The following is a 20,200-nucleotide window of genomic DNA, read 5'->3' as shown; positions in this document are numbered from 1 at the left end:
TGCTGTTGCCCGTTTTTTTTTTCGCAGTCGCAATTGTTCCTACTGTTGTTTCTATTGTGCAATTAGCGCACGCAGCAATGTGTGTGGGTGTTGGTGTATGGGTGTGTGTGTGAGCCTTGTTTGTGCACTTTTTGTTGTTGTTTGTGTTCGATTCTTTGGCTGGCGTTTGGACACTTTGAACTCTATCAAAGTGGTTTGTTGCCTTTGGCAGCTGCAAGACTCGCGCATTGCAACCAATTTTTTCTAACTGTCTCCCACCGCCTCTCTCTCCCTCTCCCTCTCTCTCTGTCTGCCTCTGTGCATCCGCTCATAGATTCATAGATATTGAGAAGTTTTGCGCATTCATTGGACAACTGGCCTTTTGTTTTTTTTGTTTTTGGCCGGTTGGTTGGCAAGAACTTTGGTGAGCTGCCATTGTTGCGGGCATTTTATGGGCATTTCCATTTGTGGAGAGACAAAAATTGTTTTTGGGGCTCGCCATATCTGGGCAGGCATAAATCGAAATCGAAATAGTTTGAATTGTTTGGCAATTGCAAATTATTTTATTGCTTGCAAAATTGTTTTTGTCGACTGCGTGTGGAAAATTTACGACTTCCGAAATATTATGGCTAGAACCAGACAGTCGGACAGACAGCTAGAGAGCGGGTGTGCGTCACGCATCGGAGATGGAACTACTTTCTAAAAACTAAGCAACTATTAAACCTAAAGCAAATCAATGGCAATAAATAAATAGGCAACAGGCTGACTGGATTCAGCTTAACTTCAGCTTAAATCAAATTAATTAATCTAAATCGAGATTCGAACGCTGAAATTTCGGGTTCTTTGTTGTTGTTGTTGTTGCTGCTGCTTGATTTGCGGCAAAAGTTTGCGATTATTTTCGCATGCAAATTAACGCCAACACACTCAACCCAATTGGAGCCCAATTGGAATGGCTAGAAAGATTAGAAGTGAGAGACCTCTAAACCATTATGCAATTAGGCGTGCTACAGAATTAAGCGATTAGAGCCTCAAACACGCATAAATTTTACTACTACACAGCAGCAGCACCTACTTAAGATGCGGTCGTATGTGCGTCTGTGTGAGTGTGCCTGTGGATGTGTGTGCGCCTGTATGTGGGTGCGTGTGTGTAAATATGCGTATGCGGTTAACGACCTGCTAATAAAAATTTGCATAGATTTGAACGCTCACGAAAGCTTTTTAGTCCCACATTCGGCACTATAGTTTGTTCTCGTATAAAGAGACCAACTAGTCGCCATGGCGATTACTTTCACAAACTACCTAATTAGTCAGACCATGGAGCTGCATAAATTTCAATAAACAGTCAGCGACTGGCTCCGTTGTGTCTGGATAAAAAGAACGCAAATGTATTTATGCACTGAGAGAAATAAATATATTATTAATTAAAAAAAATATATAAATAAAATAAAATAAATACACATAGCTATTTGATAAAATTGTTGAAGCAATGAGAGTATTAACTAATTTTAATATATAAAAAAAAAAAATATTGCTCAATAAAAATTCTCATTCAAAATGAATTACAAAATTTAATATGTATCAGGGGTAAATGAGACACTAGCTAATAAAGCTCTATCTCCTTTCCATTCCAATTAAGAATTGTCATCTAATCTAATGCATCGAATAACCAAAAACAAATTCAATGCAAAAATATTATTTCAATCAAGTAAATTTTGTATGTGATTGTTTTTGTCGCGCATAAAAGCCTGAACAGAAGCTAAAAATAAACTCCTAAGCCTCATAAGTAGACAAGCTACTTCTGGCTAATCCGTTTCTACATTTTGCCAAGTGTACGTACAGCTGTGCACGTGTGTGTATAAGTGTGCGTGTATATTCATATGTGTGGGTGTATACTGAAAGTCATCATTGGTGCGCGTGCCGCTGCCTGGGACAGGTTCTTTGATTAATGTTGTTGACCAACATCGGACCATCAATTAGCAGAAAGACTCGAGCGCACGAGCGTGCGGGACAGACAGCGTGTCGCAGTTCTGAGAACTCTCTTAGAAGTGGCAACAGAATCAAAAACATACAACAAAACAACAAAAACCTGTAGTGGCGAGACAATCAGACACTTACCTTAAAGAACTTGCCCAGCGCTTTGTAGTCCAGGCCATCGGAGCAGTTGAATACGACGCACTTCTTGGCCACAGCCTTGGCCAGATCCTTGCAGGTCTCCGTTTTGCCAGTGCCCGCAGGACCTTCGGGCGCACCGCCCAAACATAACTTCAAAGCGCCCATCAAAGTGCTGAACAAAACGGGGAATTAGAAAAGAGGTTTTTCAGCTAGTCACATGTGTGTGTTTGTGTGTGTGGGGGTGGTGGGTGGTTATGGACGTATGATGTGTGGTTGGGTGGTGCGGCATGTGCTGCACAGAAGGCAACATGCCAAAGTATGTTTTTAATATCTGTTTTGCATTTTTTCGCATTTCTCGTTGCTGCAGCTTAAACAAGTAAGAACGTTGCAGTCGGGCGCTACCGACTGCGGAATACTCATTCACAGTCCCTTTGTAAATTTAATTTAATTTGGCTCAAAAAAAAAAAATTAGTACAAAACAATTATGCTTCTTGATTATATTGTAGCTTTTGGTAATTTTTATCGAGTAATCGATAATTATTATATTGATCGTGCACTTTTTGAGCACAAATGTATGGTAATTTTCGTTTATAGCTTTCGGTCACACCTATTGCAGATTCTTTAGCGTTTGCTTACATTACAAAAGCGCGCTCTTTAGCATTCTAAGAATTGCGATGATTTCTGGATTTTCTAGCTGTTGTTGTAGTTTTGTCAGATGACGCTCTGTTATTAGCTTATTGTATTTTAGCTACCAGTCTGTAAAGCAAAGCGATAGCGTGGGCGCTAAAGGCGTCGCAAGTTATCTTACAGCGGCGGAGGTTCAAGTCCCCATTAAGGATGTTTTTTTTTCATACATATTTCGTTTTTTTATGAAATAGATATTTTATTCTTTTTTTCTAATTGAACAATTTTATAAGTTTAAATTTGTACGCATTTTTTAATTGCGTTTGTTGACAGTAGGCGGTAGCGTTGTCGGCAAAGGCGCCGGCTAAATTTGTTTTTGTTATTTTGACAAACATGGCTTGGGTGCGAGTTCAAATCCCGCGGAAAACTCTTTTTTGTAAATTGCAAATTTTGTTATTTTAGCTTCTTTTATATTTTTTAAGTATTTAAATTTTATTTTTAAATTTTATAAAATCTTTCCTTCCGTGTTATCAATGCCTATTAAGCCTATTTGTATATACATTTACAAATGTACATAGATAGCTCAAGCATATAAATGTCGCAATTTAATGCTACAAATGCCAATTGCCACGCCCCTAGTGGCCGTAGACACCTCATTTTTGGCCAGTCCTTAGAAAGAGCTAACGGTAACATATATGCGAAATTTGAATGCTTACGCTCAAAAAATGTGAAAATTACAGGGTATTTTTCGATATGCCACGCCCCCAAAGAGGCGTGACAATTATTTTTGGGGCATCGATAGAGGAGGTTACCAGTAACTCAACTATCTAAATTTGAAGCTTCTAGCTCTTAAACTGTAGGAGATATAAAGTTTTGCGGTTTGCCACGCCCCCTTTGGGCGCACATATATCCACTATAGCTTGTTGGACTTGGGAGGTCAACTCGCGTATATATACCAAATTTCAAGTCTCTGGCTTCAATAGTGCCTAAAATATAGCCAAATTTGAAAAATCACTATATCTTCAGGTCCGATTTGCCACGCCCCCAGTACGCGTAGACATATAATTTTTTAATCAGTCATTATAGAATTATAGCATTAGCTCACGTGCGAAATTTCAACGTTCTAGCTTTAGAACTTTATGAGATACAGTTTTATCTGATTTGCCACGCCCCCAATGGGCGTAGATATATCCACCATAGCTTTTTGGACTTGGGGGGTCAACGCGGATCTACATACCAAACTTCAACTTTCTAGCTCTTCAACTAACAGGATTTCTGGTATATCGGAAAATGCATTTTCCGATTTGCCACGCCCCTAGTGGGCGGATCGGGAAAATTTTAACACTTTATAAATCGGAGTTATACACGAGTATGTGTTCCAAATTTCAAGTCTCTAGCTTCAATAGCGGCGAAATGAACTGCGTTCATACGGACAGACGGACAGACGGACAGACGGACAGACGGACAGACGGACGGACGGACGGACGGACAGACGGACGGACAGCAAGACGGACATTGCACAAAACCAATATACTAATTCACTTCGTGAATGAGTATAAAAATTGTCATTTATGGGCATTTTTGCTTTAGCTGTGGTTGTTGTTGTTGGTGGTGTTGCCAGTATTCATGCCCTACACTCATAAAAAGCGTTTGCAAAGAACAAGGGTACAATAAAGCTGTGCAAATGTTTGTGACAAATAGAAAAGGAGATCCTTGAACGGTTTGTATAAAGTGAAATCGTTTGTCTATAAATGGAAGGGATAATGATGTTGATTAGTGGAAATAGTGAAATCGAGTAGAGAGTAGAGAGTAGAGAGTAGAGAGTAGAGAGTAGAGAGTAGAGAGTAGAGAGTAGAGAGTAGAGAGTAGAGAGTAGAGAGTAGAGAGTAGAGAGTAGAGAGTAGAGAGTAGAGAGTAGAGAGTAGAGAGTAGAGAGTAGAGAGTAGAGAGTAGAGAGTAGAGAGTAGAGAGTAGAGAGTAGAGAGTAGAGAGTAGAGAGTAGAGAGTAGAGAGTAGAGAGTAGAGAGTAGAGAGTAGAGAGTAGAGAGTAGAGAGTAGAGAGTAGAGAGTAGAGAGTAGAGAGTAGAGAGTAGGGAGTAGAGAGCAAAGGGTAGAGAGCTATAGCTGAACACTCCTTTTATAGGGTATTTAAGCTTTCGAATGACAAAGGCCTTTTACTCTCATTTATATTTTTGCTTCATTTTTGCCTTTGCAAGTTCATATTTTTATCATATTGGCAGCGCAGCCAGCTTCGCGTTGCTTGGCTGTATATTTTTTAGCATTTCCGGTCTGGTCATACAAATATCTATACTTTCCTTTTTTGTTCGCTTTAACTATGCTTGTGTGTGTGTGTGTGTGTGTGTGCGTTGTGTGTGTGAAAAACTGTCCAACATTGATTTATTTGTTTAATATAAAAGTTTTATCGGAAACCCCATTAAAATGTCCTTTCTGCCAGCTTGCCAGCAACGGGCTGGCTCTCGCCTGCTGCTGCTGCTGTTGTTGTTGCCGTTTGCGTTTGTCGTAAGCTTAAATAACAACAACAATAACAGCAGCAACAAAAAGGCTTTGAGTTCTTTTTGCGTATTTTGTTGAAAAATGAAAATAAATTTAAAATGCAGTGAAATAAAATAAATATTTTTCCAATAAACGTTGCCTTTCATGACTTTTAGAGCGGCGAGAGCAGCAGCCAATGGCTCAGCTGCTTTGCAAACGTTTTGTCAATTAAAATCTGCAGGTGTGTGTGAGTGTGTGTGTGTGAGAGTACGTGTGTAGATAATTTTTGTTACCCACCGATAGCAACGATCCGTGAGAGGCGTAACAACCAAGCGTGGCAAATTGCCAAGGTATTCCATGCCATATTTAACATCCGTAACAACCATGCTAACGCACATCCAATCCTCGTTCTCTGCGAAAAAAAAAAAAAACAAAAACAACAACATAGCCACAAAGTAAATTAAAAAAGCAAGCATTTCACAGAGATAGAACTCACTCTCGTCGACCTTCCAATAGTAGCGCAGCTGTGACATCCAATCAAAGTCCTGCATGCTAGTTATGCGCATATCCACCAAATACTTGACAACATCGCGAGCTGTTAGATTAGGAGGAATTTGATTTAGCTTATATAAAAGATAACTGGCGAAATAGTTGCCTAACCATGCACATCCAGCACAATGAGCGCTTCCACAGCAATACGCACGCCAGTCTGAAGATCTGTGCGGACGAGTCGCACAAGGTCTCCAATTTGTAAATTGGACTTCTCCAAATATGACGGCAGGAATTTCTTCTCGATGGCTTCCTCCACCTGGTGAATGTAAATAGCCGGAGGGTATAAAGTGCATAAAAAATGTGGCAGGTGGGCAAATAAATGGCAAAATATGATTTTCAATTTTGTGAGAAACACGCTCAAAGCCCAGCAGGGAAAAGCGCGCAGGCACAAAGAACTTCGAAGCCAGCGCGGCTAATCGCACTGTCAGAGACAGAGTGACAGACGTGCAGATAGACAGACGGAGAGACAGTGCATGGGATGGAGTGGGAAAAGAGAGAGAGAGAGAGAGGGTTGAGAGTGAGACAGACAGCTGCTGCTGGCACAGGAGCTGTGGCTCTTTCGCCTTTGTGTGGCGGTTTGCTTTTTGCGGTTGAAATGGATTAAAGCAAAAGTTGTTTGCTTACCTCTAAGGTCCAGGCGGCGCAGGATATGCCCAGGACAACTTGTCCGGGCCATGATACGACCCAGGAAATACGATCGACAAGGGTATAATCCTCCCACGATTCCTTCATTTGTTCCAGCACGCTATCCAGCATTACATACTCGACCTCCTTTAGCCAAATCTCCACCAAGCCCTGTGTTATGAAATGAATTTAGTAGGAATATGCGAGTCAATTGAAAACTCTCTTACATTTGCCGCTTGTGGATTGATTTTGCGCACTAGACTGACGCGCTCATCCTCATCGCTAATCATGTGCGTGATCTCCATATTGTCATCGAACGTCAGAGTGCCGATCTGAAAGTATTTAAGAGCTATTATGGGGAGCATGGACATGATGGGAGTAAGGCCTTACACCCTCGAAGCATTTGCGTAAGTGTGGCTGCACGCGCATGGGATCCTTTGTCTCGGAAAGTATTTCGAGCAGTTCGTCATTGGACAGGAAGAAGAAGCGGGCAAAGAACAAACGTTTCTGTTCCAAATACGTATTCAAGCCCTTCTGCACCGTTTCGAGATCCTCAATGGCTTTGGTAAATATCTCAAGCATGTTGGGATATTCGGTGGCCACCATCACATGTTGATCCTTCAGCGTATTCTTCATAATACGTCGCCAGACCTTGTCCACAGCTTTGAAGTTTCGGCCCTCCAATGGCATTTGACGCATAATATCCTCTGAGCTGAAAATGGGCTCCAAATACATCCAAGTGACCTGGACATTTGTCCACGCATCAATAATATTCTGGACCAGCAGCAGTCGCTCCTCCCAGTCATCCGCCTTGGAGCCGAGGGCGACAATGAACGGCGAACGTTTCATAGCCTGCGTGCGCATAATGTGATCGTCCAGCTGCGTCTGTATATCATCTATGGAGGCCAGCAGATGGGTATCGGAATCGCGATACTGCAGCACATCGAACATAACGTCGCGCCAATCATTTTGCATGTTCTTCAGGCCCATATTCAAATCGTACTCCTTGCCCGCCGCATTCGTAATCTCCTCCAGTTCGGGCAGTATGCTCATAATATCCGCATCAATCATGTCCTTCAGCGTTGGGTAGAGGCGCGGATTTATCTGCCGGCCCAAAATCGCAGAAATTTTATCCCAATGCCGTTTCTCTAGGCCATGCCGGCAGATGGAGTCCAACACGGGCAAATAAACGCGGAACTTTTCAATTTTGATGCGTATCTGCTCGGCGACGCGTTTGGCAACCGGATTGTAGGACAACTGGCGCGACAGCTTGTGCATAATCTGGTTGAGGATAATGATGAACGAAATGATGATTAGCGGGGGGACAGAGAGAAACGCGCAGAGTCAAGTGTCATGAGAATGTGTGTGTGGGAATGCCCGTGTGTGTCTGTCTCCTTAAAGCCAGCTAGCAATGCGGTTCCCTCATGCGTCGGCTAAGCCGACTTAATGGGCGCTAAGACCCATGCGACTAAATTTATATACACTGCTCATATAGCTCAAAACTTTATTAGAGAATTTAGTTCATGTTGAAGATTGGAACTCTAGTAAACTTATTATGTGATAAACAGAGTCATTTCGCAGTCGGCTACAGCCGTCTGAGTTGCTTGCAGCTACTAATGCTACGCCTCAAAAAAAATTCAATCCGGCTGCCGTTGCCTTTGCAGCTTTGAGCTTTGAGGCGACGTCATTTTTTTAAGGCTACCCAGCTATAACACACCCACGTACTCTTAGTCTTCGCCAAATATGTGGGATTTTTTTGGTTGCATACTTTTCGGCTGGCTCGGCAGCAGGCCTGAGGTTTTTAGTTGAATTTCAACGGCAGTAGCATTGACTTACGAACCAGGAGACACATGGACGCAACAGACATGAACGGAAGAGCTATGCATGCTGGCCAGAAATCCGATAGAAGAGCTCAAACTTTGCAACTACTGTGCAGTAGCAGTTGCTATGCTGCCTTTACTGCTCGTCGCTCAGTTTTTATTTCCGCCTGGCACTGACTGCGCAATGACAACTTCAACTTCCGATTCCGACTTCCAACTACTTACCTTGTACATGGACTCGATCTGCTCCCGCACGCCATCCGCATTAAGGCATTCGAAGCGCTCGAACATCCTGGCAAAAGATGTAAATAGAAATATACAAAACTGGAGTAAAAGCAAAAGCAAAAGAAAAACGAAAAAATGCTGCCAGCAGAAGTTTTTGTCACACAGCAACAACTTGAACAACAACAGCAACAACAACAAGCCGAAATCTGGCTATTTTCCGCTGCACTTGAAGTCAACTTTTCTGCTGGCATTTGCATTGCGGATTTGCCCAGCAGCAGGTTGCTTAGTCCTGCCTGTCAGGCTGTCTGCCCGGCAGGCACTTCAATTTCAAATATTTTGTCATTTGCGACAAGTGCCCCAAAATGAAGGGACCAAAAGAGGTGCTCAGCTTGAGACTATGTCTCGTTGTCTCAAATAATTGCAAACAATTTTCGTTTTCCTCTTTTGTTTTTTGGCAGTTAACATTGCTTACCAAATGAGATAATCCTTTTCAAATTCGTACGATGTCTTCCATAGTTTTTCAATTGGTTCCATTTTCTCAATGATTTCGGCCAGCAGCGGAAAGGCAGAGACATCAATTTGCAGCAGTGTCTCCTCCACATTAATGTTCTTCGCCTCACGACTCAGATTCTGCCCAACAAACAATCAGGATTAGTTGGGCAAATGCAAATACCCTGTTCAGTACTTACCTCGATGGTAGTGAAGAGCTCATCAACTGTATCGACACGCTCCTTGAGATCGTCTAGGGTGAGCACCTCACGCATTTCTTTGATGCGGAAGCCATCCATTGTGCGCTTCTCCTGAATAAGCAACTTCTCGAACAACAATCGTCTATCTCTGTAGTGTGGATATATAATATTATTTTAGTACGATAGCAGTTTAATAATTCAATCCGTCAATCAATCTCATCCCACTCCATCTCAATCATATGTAGAATTGCAGCTTACCTCAATGCCTGCTCCAGGTTGTCCCGCACCACAGACAAGCGTGCGGCACTCAGATCGAGGACCTCTTCAAGTTCGCCCGGCAGTATAAATGTGCGGGAATTCAGATGAATTTCATCGCCTGTTGGATAAGTGGAATCAAGTGACTTGACTTTGGCTTGTGCTTTCTCTCCCTCTCTCTCTCTCTCTCTCTCACTCTCTCTTGTTCAGTCTCTTCCCTTCAATCTTTTCATGTGCTGTGCATGTTCTTAATTAACTGTGCTTAACTCTTAATTAATTGGCTACGCGCGTTTTTCGGGCAAACTAATTAATTATGTGTACTACGACGAGTATCTTTGATGGCCACCTGCCACCGCCACTCCCACTTTCGACAAGCTCACAATCTCTCCTGCTGACAAGTTTGGCTACGTCGCCTCGCATTTTGGTGTGACAAAAGCCACATTCAAATGGACCGAGGGGCGGAACGGCAGACTTGATGCACACATTGTAGCTATTTGAAAGATACACACGACACTTGACGATAAATCGCAATTGTCTATCCAGGCAGCTATTCTATATGTGCTCGAGTGTGTGTGTGTGTGTGCTCGCTAGGGTGGCTTTGTCTGCATTTGTCGGTTGTCAAAGCAACTTTCACACATTCATGAATTTGTTGAGCTCATTAAGCTGCATTTTCGGGGGTTTAACGCAGCTCAATGTTTGGTGTCTCACCGCAAGTAATTATAAAACCAATTAGTAGACTCAGCTTGTTAGTTGAGGTTAATTATGTTAAGCTGCCCCTTCATCATCATCGTCTCCCTTTTCCATCAACCTAGTGCAAACACACACACAGCAGGAACTGTCTAAAGCAAACTAACGCTCTGAATGGCATGCCAGGGCAATGCACATGCCACTTGCTGCCAGCTGCACAAACAGCTAAAACTTTTAGCCACCCCCGACACGACCCTACCTGACCTGTCCACCTGCTCATATAGTTATCATCATCATCATCATCCTTACTTACTGGTCAGATATGAATGTGTCAGCAGAAATATGACGCGTTTCAACACGAGCTTGATCTCATCTTTGATGGCAAATATTCTCATCTCACGGCATTCGGCTATATAGTTTTGCAGTGCAACTACCTCGGGTGTTTCCTCTGGACGCTCGCCCGCCTTCATCGACATCTCCTCGAGCTCCTCGCATATGCTGAGGGAGCACAAAAAAATTAGAGTGAATGAAAGTGCATATTAAAAGTTAGAAAAAGGAAACATTTAGACGGCTGAAATGCACTTGACGAAACAGTCAACATCAAACTAATATACAACTAAATACCATTATAATATCTACATATGTTCTTGATGAACTAATTGCTGATTATTATGCATTATTATTTACTTTATTTTATCAGCATCATCTCGATTCTCTTACTTACGCGCGATTCTCGTTGATGTTGAGAGCTCGGTAAAAATCGATTATGAAATCGTAGATATTTCTCACATACATCCGCAGCGATTCTTTAACGTGTCGATTATCCAACAGGAACAAATTTAACGGTATGAAATCACGCAGATAATAGGTCGTATCGGTGATGGCATTCAATTTTTTCATTAATTCCTGAACAACCTGTTGGAGAGAGCGAAGTGAGTCAGCGGATGCGATTGCCGTGGCGCTCGCTCGTTGTAAATGAATATGCATTTAACAACAAAATAAAAAGTCGTATATAAATGTATGACTGCATTGCTGAGCATGTGTGCGTCGGTGGAAACTAATAACAGAATCAGATACAGAGAATATTTTGTACTCTTACAAATTGTTACATATCATTTATAGTATTTTAAAATAATACTTTTATCAACTTAGGTTTATATTAAAAATTTTTATTTTTATTTCTATTCTCATTTCTTCATTTCGTTTCTCATTACAAGCTCCCTCTCTCTGCCAAGTCTACATAAAATACCTGTGCAAATTAACAATTTGTGCCCCATTGTGCATTTATTTATGCAATATTAAATCTTTCCTTTTTCACATTCCAGCATACGGCATACTTTCCTGCAGAGTAAGTGCTACGCATATATTTTACATTTATTACTATAATTGTGTTAAAATATGTTTCGTATATGGCATATAGTCTAGCCTGTTGCATACAGTTGCACAACTTGATTGTACCCTTTTTTCAGCACACATATCATGTGAGTGCAGAGGGTATATATACATGAAGAAGCAAAGAGGCAAGCCTGCATTACATGCATGAAAAACTGAAGCTGCGCATTGGCAATCGGAAGCAATTTTTATTTTAAATAAATTGCGCAAAAAAAAAAAAAAATAAAAATAAAAAATAAAAATAAAATACAAAAATTGTTAAATGGTAAAATTGTCGCGCTGCTTTCAGCTTAATGAATGTGAACTGCAAATGGCCGGCAAGAATGGGTTAATTGAGTGCTCCACGTATATATATAAGTGTATATGTTTTTATGTGACTGTAAATGTTGTTAATGTGCAGCTATCTAACCAAATATTTTATGCATAGCAATTGACATGGCAAGTTTTGTTTTCGTGCACTCAACAGACTGTCTGCGAATTAGCCAATCGAACAAAGTTTAATTAACAATGCCAAATTAATGCTGTAAGCCTCGTACCACAGCTAGCATCAAATATGCAAAGGTCGAGACCTGTGAGCTCGAAAGAGAACTGGCAGAGAAATGGAAGAGCTCAAAGTGACAGACTACCTAGATACTCAATATAAGTTGAAGAGCCACAGGTGGAGTATATTAACTTGCCTAATAAATACAGAGAGTTGCTAAAGATTTTCTCATATCTATACAAACATTTTATATATAAAGCCATTTGAGTAATTTAGCTAGAAAATATGGCTAGTTTTCCGCCTAATATAATAGCTAGCGCATCGTCTTCATAGGGGCAATCCGTAGCAGCTACAAACACACAGACTGAACTGTTTGTTGTGCCAGATAAATTGTTCAATTACACAAATTGCCCGTCAGTTCTTCCGCTCTTCAGTACGTCTGTCCGTCCGTCCGTCTGCCGCTAAGTCAAACTGTCTGTCAGCAGTTTATTAATATTGCATAATGAAATTTTATGTTAATTCTACGCATCATTGCGTATAATCAAATCGAAATAAATAATTAAATTCATTTTAAGGCGAGACGCAGCCAAATGCCCAAAGGCTTTTACGAGTATGCCAAATGTCAGGGATGCAACGCAAACCCATCTAATAACAAGTGCACACACACACCCACACAACTAGAATACATATTTATAAACTTGATTAACGGCACATGTTATACGCACCGCCAGCTCGGGCAAGGTATTATCCGTCCATATCTTCTCCACCATTGGCATTATCATCTTTTTGAACAGACCATAGTAATATTTATAGATGGGCTTCAGGTAGACATTAATACCGCGCCAATTGACCCTCACAATTTCCTCAACTTTACTGCATAGTGTTAGGAAATCCACGTGATCCTCATCAATGCAATTCAAGGTGCCAAATTCCTCGGCTAACATTGAATGAACGAAAATTACAGAAATAAACTATATAGCGCTATAGCATCCTCTCACTTACCTCCACCAGTCATAACACATTCGAGACGTGGTATATCATAGCCCACGGCTAAAATGCTTTTAAAGATGTCTCTTATAATGGCCGGCAGCTCTATCATATAGGGATAGATATAGAGTTTGCTAGCGTTGTTTATTTCGAACATAGCCACGTCATCGATGTCGGGCACGATTTCTATAACTGGACCCACTTGTTGTCCCGGCTGTAAAAAAGGATCCGCATCATCGGCATCGAATACATAAATATTTTCATCAGCCCGTATTCCGGGTCCAACTTCGATGGGCTCGTTATCAAAATGAGCGCCCACGACAGAGACAGTGAGTGCCATCAAAGGTCGACGCTGCAGCTTCTTATCAAACATGGAATACTGATCGACGTTATTGCCATTCTTATAGCTACACAACACTTTGAATAGATAGGCCAAACTCTTATTGATCAAACTCTCCAAATGTCGCGACATCAGCGCGTGAACGCATTTAAACAGCGTCTCTGCACGTCCCCCATACTTGCCCGTCATGGGCACCATATCTTTCCAGCTATTACGCATCAGATCCATCAGATCTGCACAGCGGGGCAGCCAATCGTTGATCAGGAGCTGCAAAAGAAAAATAGAGAAAAGTTTATCTGGCTCAAAATCAAAAGCGGGAAATGCTTAAAAGCTTCCTTATATCCTCCGTTTATCGCAGGCCAGTCGAACTGAGATTTCCTATTCATATACAACCTTGCCTTTCTCTACTCACATCTTTAATCTGGGCACAACTATCCCGGACAAACTCCTGCACCACGTCCGCATCCAAAGGTCGTGCGCTGAGCAACAATTTGGACAAATCGACAATGACCAAATCACCGTAGAGCTGATGCCAGAGCAGATTCAGAGCTTGCACCGTGGGATGCGTAATCATGAGCATCTCCCCAATGCGGCTCTTGGCGAGCATCAGACGTGATCTCCACGGCACAGGCGAGGTGATGGTTAAAATAGGAAACTCTGGCGGTTCCGGCTCCAGCTGCAGACGCTTACGTTCCATGTTGGATCTGTAAAACATAGTTGCGTCTAAGAAACTTAAAGACCGCTGATTACTCACTGTAGCAGATAGCGTAGAAAGGAGCGCTTGACATGGTAGCGAAAATCTTCCTGCAGATCGATGAGGCAAACGATGAGTAGAACAGCAAACTCTGGCCGTATGCCTCGCTCTCCCACGAACAGATAATCGAATAATATGACCTCGGGCGGCAGGTGGGGCCAATATTTCTGTAACGAGTTGATTAGTCGAACTGAATCACATGGCTCAGGTACGATAAAGTTTGAGAAGCACCCCAAGGCGGCAAAGGAAAGCTGACAGGCGTGCCTCGTGTTTTATACACTTGCAAAGCATATCATAGTTTTGTCGACAAGAATGTACATGAGTAGAGAGTAGAGAGTAGAGAGTAGAGAGTAGAGAGTAGAGAGTAGAGAGTAGAGAGTAGAGAGTAGAGAGTAGAGAGTAGAGAGTAGAGAGTAGAGAGTAGAGAGTAGAGAGTCGAGAGTCGAGAGTAGAGAGAGGGGCATTAGCATTCGACTTCTCATAGATAATGCTAAGTTCTGTTGCTCATTAAGTTGACTGCACTGATTTGCCAGTTTGGGGGTGTGGCAAGTGCTTTACTTGAAGCAGCATTTCTATCTGAGCCGAAAGTTTCATGGAAGCACACGTCAAAACATCAACACGCGTTTCGTTTCTTCCTCTTGCTCTTCAGGGCGTCGCGCTCCCTGTCTCCCTGTATGCTAAGACCTCGACATTCTCACGTCCTGGGAGCGTGTTTAATATGTTCTCGTCGCTGACAAACTTTTGGCCCGAAAACTTTTTGAGCGCGCGTTAAGTTTGCTAATAATGTTGATGCTTAGTAGACCCACTCTCCTTAGTCTTAGTCTGAGTCTGAGTCGCAGCATTAGTCGCAGTCGCAGTCAGTCATTCAGAGTCGAAGATGAAGTCCGTGTATGAGTAGTTGGCAACGTGTTGACATTAAACTTCTTACCTCTTCCTGAAGTATGAATCTGTAGGCATCCTGCAGCACAGCGCTACGTGCGTCGATGTTACGTATGGACTTACGTATTAGGCGGGAGGGATACGTATCCAGCTGCAGCACAGACATCTGCAAAAGCAAGCAAAAGCATCATTAGCTGCAACTAAATAAAACTTTTTGAATGCCTAATTAACTGACTTAATTGATGATCAGTTAACAGTTTAATTGACAGAAATCAGGACCTGAACTTCATTGACTGAATGAGAAAAGAGACATTAAATTATCGAAGCTAAAGCCCATATTACAATTGATTTTCTATGCAAACCACAGATTATTAGAAGTCGCGCTGCTTAAGTATAGGGAATGATTGGGAACCTCATCCGTCAAGTGCTGCAGTTACGAGCTAAAGACCGTAAGACCCATAAAATCCTCATAAAATCGTCACCTTTACACTCCCACTGTTTATTTCGCTGTTTGTTTGTTTGTTTATTGTTTTTCATATTGTCCGTTCTTATTTTTTTTTAACAACTAATCACGTTATTCATAACTTTGGGCCACGCCACAAAACGCCCCCGCACAATGTTTATGAGCTATGAATTATATAATTTTTATAAGCACGTTTCAGCAGCCAAAAGGCAACGCAGCTTAATTTACTCGCACGCTCACGCACACATATTTACTTTGTATTAAGTTTATTATTATCATTTTTTATGTCCGTCTCGCACTCGCACTCGGACACGGACACGGACACCGACAGTAGGATGGATGGACAGTTGTATAGACGGACAAGCAGCCACGGGCGCCAACGCATAAAAGTTATTTATGTCTGTGTCGGTGCTCATTTTTGATGAGCTTTTTATGATGGCTCAGCTCAGCTACACAGCTGCCTGAAGATCTCGTCAGAGTTAGCTTTTCGGCATGTCCCTTTTAGCATATGTTGGTCAGCTGCATAATTCAATAGAAAACAAGCCAGCGTGCTCGGCTAGGGTGTGCCCCACTTAAATATACCCTGCACAATTACTTTTATACAACAAATTTTTACAGTGAAGGAAATCTAACTGTTTTATAATATTCCTCTGGTTTGCCTCCAATTCCTCCAATATACCCTCTCAGGTATAGATCAAATTAGCTGCAACAAGTGTAACTTACGCTTTTCAACAGGCATTTATAGCGCTTCTGTATGGCGAACGTAAACTTGCTATCGGCCAACAAGAGTTCCTTCTCATATTTACGCAGCATTTTCAGTTTTTGTGCTTCTGGCTCCACTGGCTGCAGCGGTGTCATATAGGGAAAATGACTATTGAACATAAAAGGAAAATGAAATTGAGCATTTAGCTGAAAAACTTTGATGAATATCTTTTACGTTGATTCCATTCTCTTCAAGCAACGCAGGAAGTCTTCGTTTGAGACAAAATCTTTGCGATGTATACGCTTTAAGCCGCGTTTGCATTTGGCCTACAAAGAGAGATCGCAGCAGAGTAGAAAATGGAAGGAGTTAAATTAAAATATATTATCAAATTCGATATTTGATAATCTTTGGCACTTGATCCCATATAAATAAGTCGACAATCGTATTATCTGGACAATTTTTCAGCTCTTACCTTCAACAGTACTTCCTTCTCTATATCTGGGCACGGCTTCTTCTTTTTATATTGAAGCAAGCCATGCTCTAGACTGTATTGCGCCTCCTGCAGAACTGGCTCTAGCAGCTCATCTATTATCTTGCCCACACGTATTAGCTCATTTCGGCATTCTGTCAAAAGTTAGGGTATTATCAATCGAACAACCCTATATGTACGCCCCTCCACTTCTTACCCTGTGGTGTTCGCAGCGAATAATGATCGCCGGCCTTAAAGCTGCTTTTCCCTGAATTTTTTCTCTTATTGATGGTCGTCACACGCAAATGCCGTGCCGAGGGTGTATTATAAGCTCCAATCTGTTCCGAGGGCGTGCCATATTGGCGACGCAACTGATTCGTCCAGAGCGAGGAGCGTGTGCCGCAATTAAAGTAGAATATGCGAACGCGTCGCTGGCAATAAATGTCCAACAGTTTGGTGGTCATTTCATAAATTTCCTTTTCACTCGGTTGCTCTGTGGATGTGGGATGTGGAATGTGGGATATATGCATCAAACTTTTAATAATGCTGTCGCTGTGTAAATATTTAAATATTTATTTTTTTACCGCCGGACAGCCATTTGTCAATCCAGGGAAATTGATTACAATCTGCAAGTAAAAACAAATGAAAATCAAAATGTAAATGAAAATAGCATTTAATATTTGCACATCAGCTTGATATGTGTGCATTCACTCACACACATGTCTCTGTGTCTGTGAACGTGTTATATATTTGATTTCTTGTAATTTGTACTTTTTTCATTATTTTTGCGTACGCCCAAAGGCCACACGCAAATGAAAATTGTTTTAAATAAAAGTCAGTGCAGCAAAGTTGCCTTTTAAAATGATTAAACTCAAATTAATTTTCATTTCCGGCGCTGCATACCCCAATAAAATAACATATGAGACCTGCTGGCTATTCTGTTTGTGCTCACGTGCTGTTGTAATTTGGCCAATGGACCTCGTCCTTTGCTCCACAGCCCCACCCATACCCGTCCCGGCTGCTGCTTGCCTCCTGCCCATTGCTATCATGCTGTTTGTCACATTTTATATATGCTAATGTTTATCAACAACATGCTTTTATGCCGCCTCATATTGTGTATTGCCCTCTGTGTATGTGTGCGTGTGTGTGTGTGTGTGTGTGTGTGTGTGTGGGTGACATTCCCCGCATTCTGTTTGCATTTACATCTATCTATGGTCTGATATTAAATATTAAAAAACTATACATAAAATGAAACATTTTTATCACAGAGCCAACGACAGAGTCAACCTTTGGCCCAAACATGTTAAACATGCACGTAACATAAAGACGTCGATATAACCAACTGCTGTATACGCTATATATATTTAAAAAATATATTTATATAAATAGCTAATATAGCTAATAAATTTTCTATTTTGCTCAAGGCTCATAATATTTTTATTAATTTTTAATTATTTTATTTATTTCTTCAAACTAACGAATATACTTTATGTAGTGCACACAAATGTCCACATTCGATACAAATATTAAATAAAATACTATGATAAACATGTAACAAGCTCTCTATGGCTGCGCTGCAGTTTGGGCTCCCAAGGGATATTCAAATAAATGTCATATGTATTTGTTTTTATTTTTTTGTGTGTGTTTTTTTTGGTTATAAAATTTTATGTTTAAAGGATAATGTTTGAAATTTTTATGTTTGCAGGTGAGCAATTTTCCAACGAGCTCAAGGGAATGTCGGCAGTATGGGAGTTGGGGCTCAATGGCGTGGGTGGGCGTTTGGGTCTGCCGTGTGCATGTTTTTCACATTTAATAAGGTATTAAGTGTGATGTTATTGTGGTTAAGTTCTCTCTACTGTTATTGAATTTTACTCGAAACGATGTTTGGGCAATTTGTTTGTTTCGCTCTGCCTGCAAATGTTGTTTGAGTTTTGCTTTTCGGCATTTTGGCACTCACCATGGCCATCGAAATTATATTCATGATCTTTGGCATCGCGCAGCATTTCGAACTGCTCGGGCATCACAATATCCTGGAGTCTCAGCTTCTGCAGGCTATCATCGTCGCATTCCTTGTAAACGTCTTTGACATTGACCAAATCGTATATATGAAAATCAAATTCACGATTACAGCGACCAACAATCGTATCATTCTGCATGTGAGCTGAAAATGCGAAGGATGTGGTTAGGTCTTTGTATTATATAGATTCTGCCATCTAGACTCACAGATCTTCTCCAATAGAAACTCCTTGAGCGGATCCAGCGGCAGCTCATCGAAGCCATATTTCAAGTCAAAGAAAGGACAGTCGTTCAGTGGCCTCTTGCCCGTCTTTTTGGCCCCCTCTGTGCCAGACTGCTGCTTCAAGTTCATTGAGCGCTTTCTGCGGAAATTTGCATCGGCCAGACGGGGATCGCAGTAGGGACGCCGTTCCGGCGCGATCTTCTTAGAGGCCATATTGATGGGTTGAAGCTTTACTGTTTAGTTAGCCGGGTTAAACAAAAGGAAACAAACTAAAAAAAAAAAGGAAATGTTTGCTCCTTTTGTTGTTTTATTGCCGGGTACTATAAGGTTTTTGTCGTTTTTTGTTGTTTTTATGTTTTCTGACATTGTTCGCCAACAAAACAACAAAAAAAAAATGTTGAAATAATAAAAAAGCGAGACTCTAATAATAAAAGTTTACAACACGGACATTTGTGTGGCCGGCCACTTGCTCGCCCGCTCGCTGGCTGGCTGATATACGTGAAATGTTTATAAACAAACTTCGGATCCGGTGGCAATGGCAACAGCCCGAACAAACAACCCGGCGCTTGGCAACCGACAAACGACCAGCATTCGCTCCACCCGCTGTCGCCTCGACGGCAACAGCAACGGCTCCAATTCCGGCTACGGCTTGCTGGCTTGCAAATGTGGTTATTGGAGTTAGACCAACAGCAGCTGACGAGCAGACACGGCGTCCTGGCTGACACTCCATCAATGGCTGCTGCTGCTGCTGCTGCTACCTTACACTCACCTGCTTTCAGCTCAATAATATTTGATACCTGTGTGCATGTGTGCGTTTGTTTGTTTGTTTGTGTTTGCTTGTGTGCTGTATAAACAGCAACCAGGCAACTGCTGCTGCTGCTCCAGCTGCAGGTAACCTGGGCAACATTTCTTGAATTGCGCACATTTTTTAATAAAGCGCAACAAATACGAACTCCGTCTCTCATCTATATAAAGGATATAAGTACACGTCCTGCCTGTTTATGCCAGGACAACCATTTTATGCCAGGACCTACAGCTGCGTCCAGCCAACCAACCGCCCCACCCCACGTCCTCTGTGTATTTATTATCCCATCGCAGTGACTGGCAACGCATTCGCCCTCGTCATTCAACCTGATTATATGCTCACAATAATAAATATAATAATAATAATAATCATAATAAGCCTCCCTCCACCCATTTTCCCATCTTATATACTGCAGGCATACATATGTATGTGTATGTATGTGTGCTTGCAGCACATGCAATTACCCAACTGTGATGAGCAATTTGGCAGTATTATCGCTAATTTTAGCTTGAAGTGTCGCACTTGAGCAATTAAGTGTGGATAAATTAATATATTTAAATAATAAGCTGGTCTGTGGAGCAATTGAAAGCACTGTAAAGTAGAAAAATCTATATAAAATCTATACTAA

The 20,200-nt window shown here is 41.5% G+C and overlaps 1 protein-coding gene across 2 annotated transcripts in view; it reads right to left on the bottom strand.

Annotated features, from left to right (window-relative positions):
- The window catches only part of Dnah3 (dynein heavy chain 3, axonemal), a 38,749-nt gene extending 19,037 nt beyond the window's left edge, over positions 1-19,712 (bottom strand). For both annotated transcript variants that reach the window (XM_089259931.1, XM_018102615.3), the window contains exons 1-25: positions 18,752-19,712; positions 18,486-18,689; positions 17,113-17,154; positions 16,746-17,021; positions 16,532-16,683; positions 16,294-16,385; positions 16,080-16,227; positions 14,943-15,059; positions 14,015-14,181; positions 13,673-13,964; positions 12,936-13,527; positions 12,659-12,870; positions 10,785-10,975; positions 10,374-10,558; positions 9,377-9,494; positions 9,119-9,266; positions 8,902-9,059; positions 8,430-8,496; positions 6,775-7,665; positions 6,612-6,716; positions 6,385-6,555; positions 5,869-6,016; positions 5,705-5,803; positions 5,506-5,620; positions 2,095-2,263 (exon numbers count right to left, since the gene is read on the bottom strand). In XM_089259931.1, coding sequence (XP_089116057.1) covers positions 2,095-2,263; positions 5,506-5,620; positions 5,705-5,803; positions 5,869-6,016; positions 6,385-6,555; positions 6,612-6,716; positions 6,775-7,665; positions 8,430-8,496; positions 8,902-9,059; positions 9,119-9,266; positions 9,377-9,494; positions 10,374-10,558; positions 10,785-10,975; positions 12,659-12,870; positions 12,936-13,527; positions 13,673-13,964; positions 14,015-14,181; positions 14,943-15,059; positions 16,080-16,227; positions 16,294-16,385; positions 16,532-16,683; positions 16,746-17,021; positions 17,113-17,154; positions 18,486-18,689; positions 18,752-18,980 — 5,088 coding nt within the window. In that variant the 5' untranslated portion in view covers positions 18,981-19,712. The remainder of the gene's footprint in view (positions 1-2,094; positions 2,264-5,505; positions 5,621-5,704; positions 5,804-5,868; positions 6,017-6,384; positions 6,556-6,611; positions 6,717-6,774; positions 7,666-8,429; positions 8,497-8,901; positions 9,060-9,118; positions 9,267-9,376; positions 9,495-10,373; positions 10,559-10,784; positions 10,976-12,658; positions 12,871-12,935; positions 13,528-13,672; positions 13,965-14,014; positions 14,182-14,942; positions 15,060-16,079; positions 16,228-16,293; positions 16,386-16,531; positions 16,684-16,745; positions 17,022-17,112; positions 17,155-18,485; positions 18,690-18,751) is intronic.
- Positions 19,713-20,200: the final 488 nt, after the last annotated feature.

Source organism: Drosophila navojoa, chromosome 4 (assembly GCF_054131105.1).
Source record: "Drosophila navojoa isolate 15081-1374.11 chromosome 4, UAZ_NAV_1.0, whole genome shotgun sequence".
Classification (NCBI taxonomy): Eukaryota; Metazoa; Arthropoda; class Insecta; order Diptera; family Drosophilidae; genus Drosophila; species Drosophila navojoa.
Note: the sequence above shows the minus strand (reverse complement) of the source record. Positions and strands in the feature narration are given on the sequence as shown.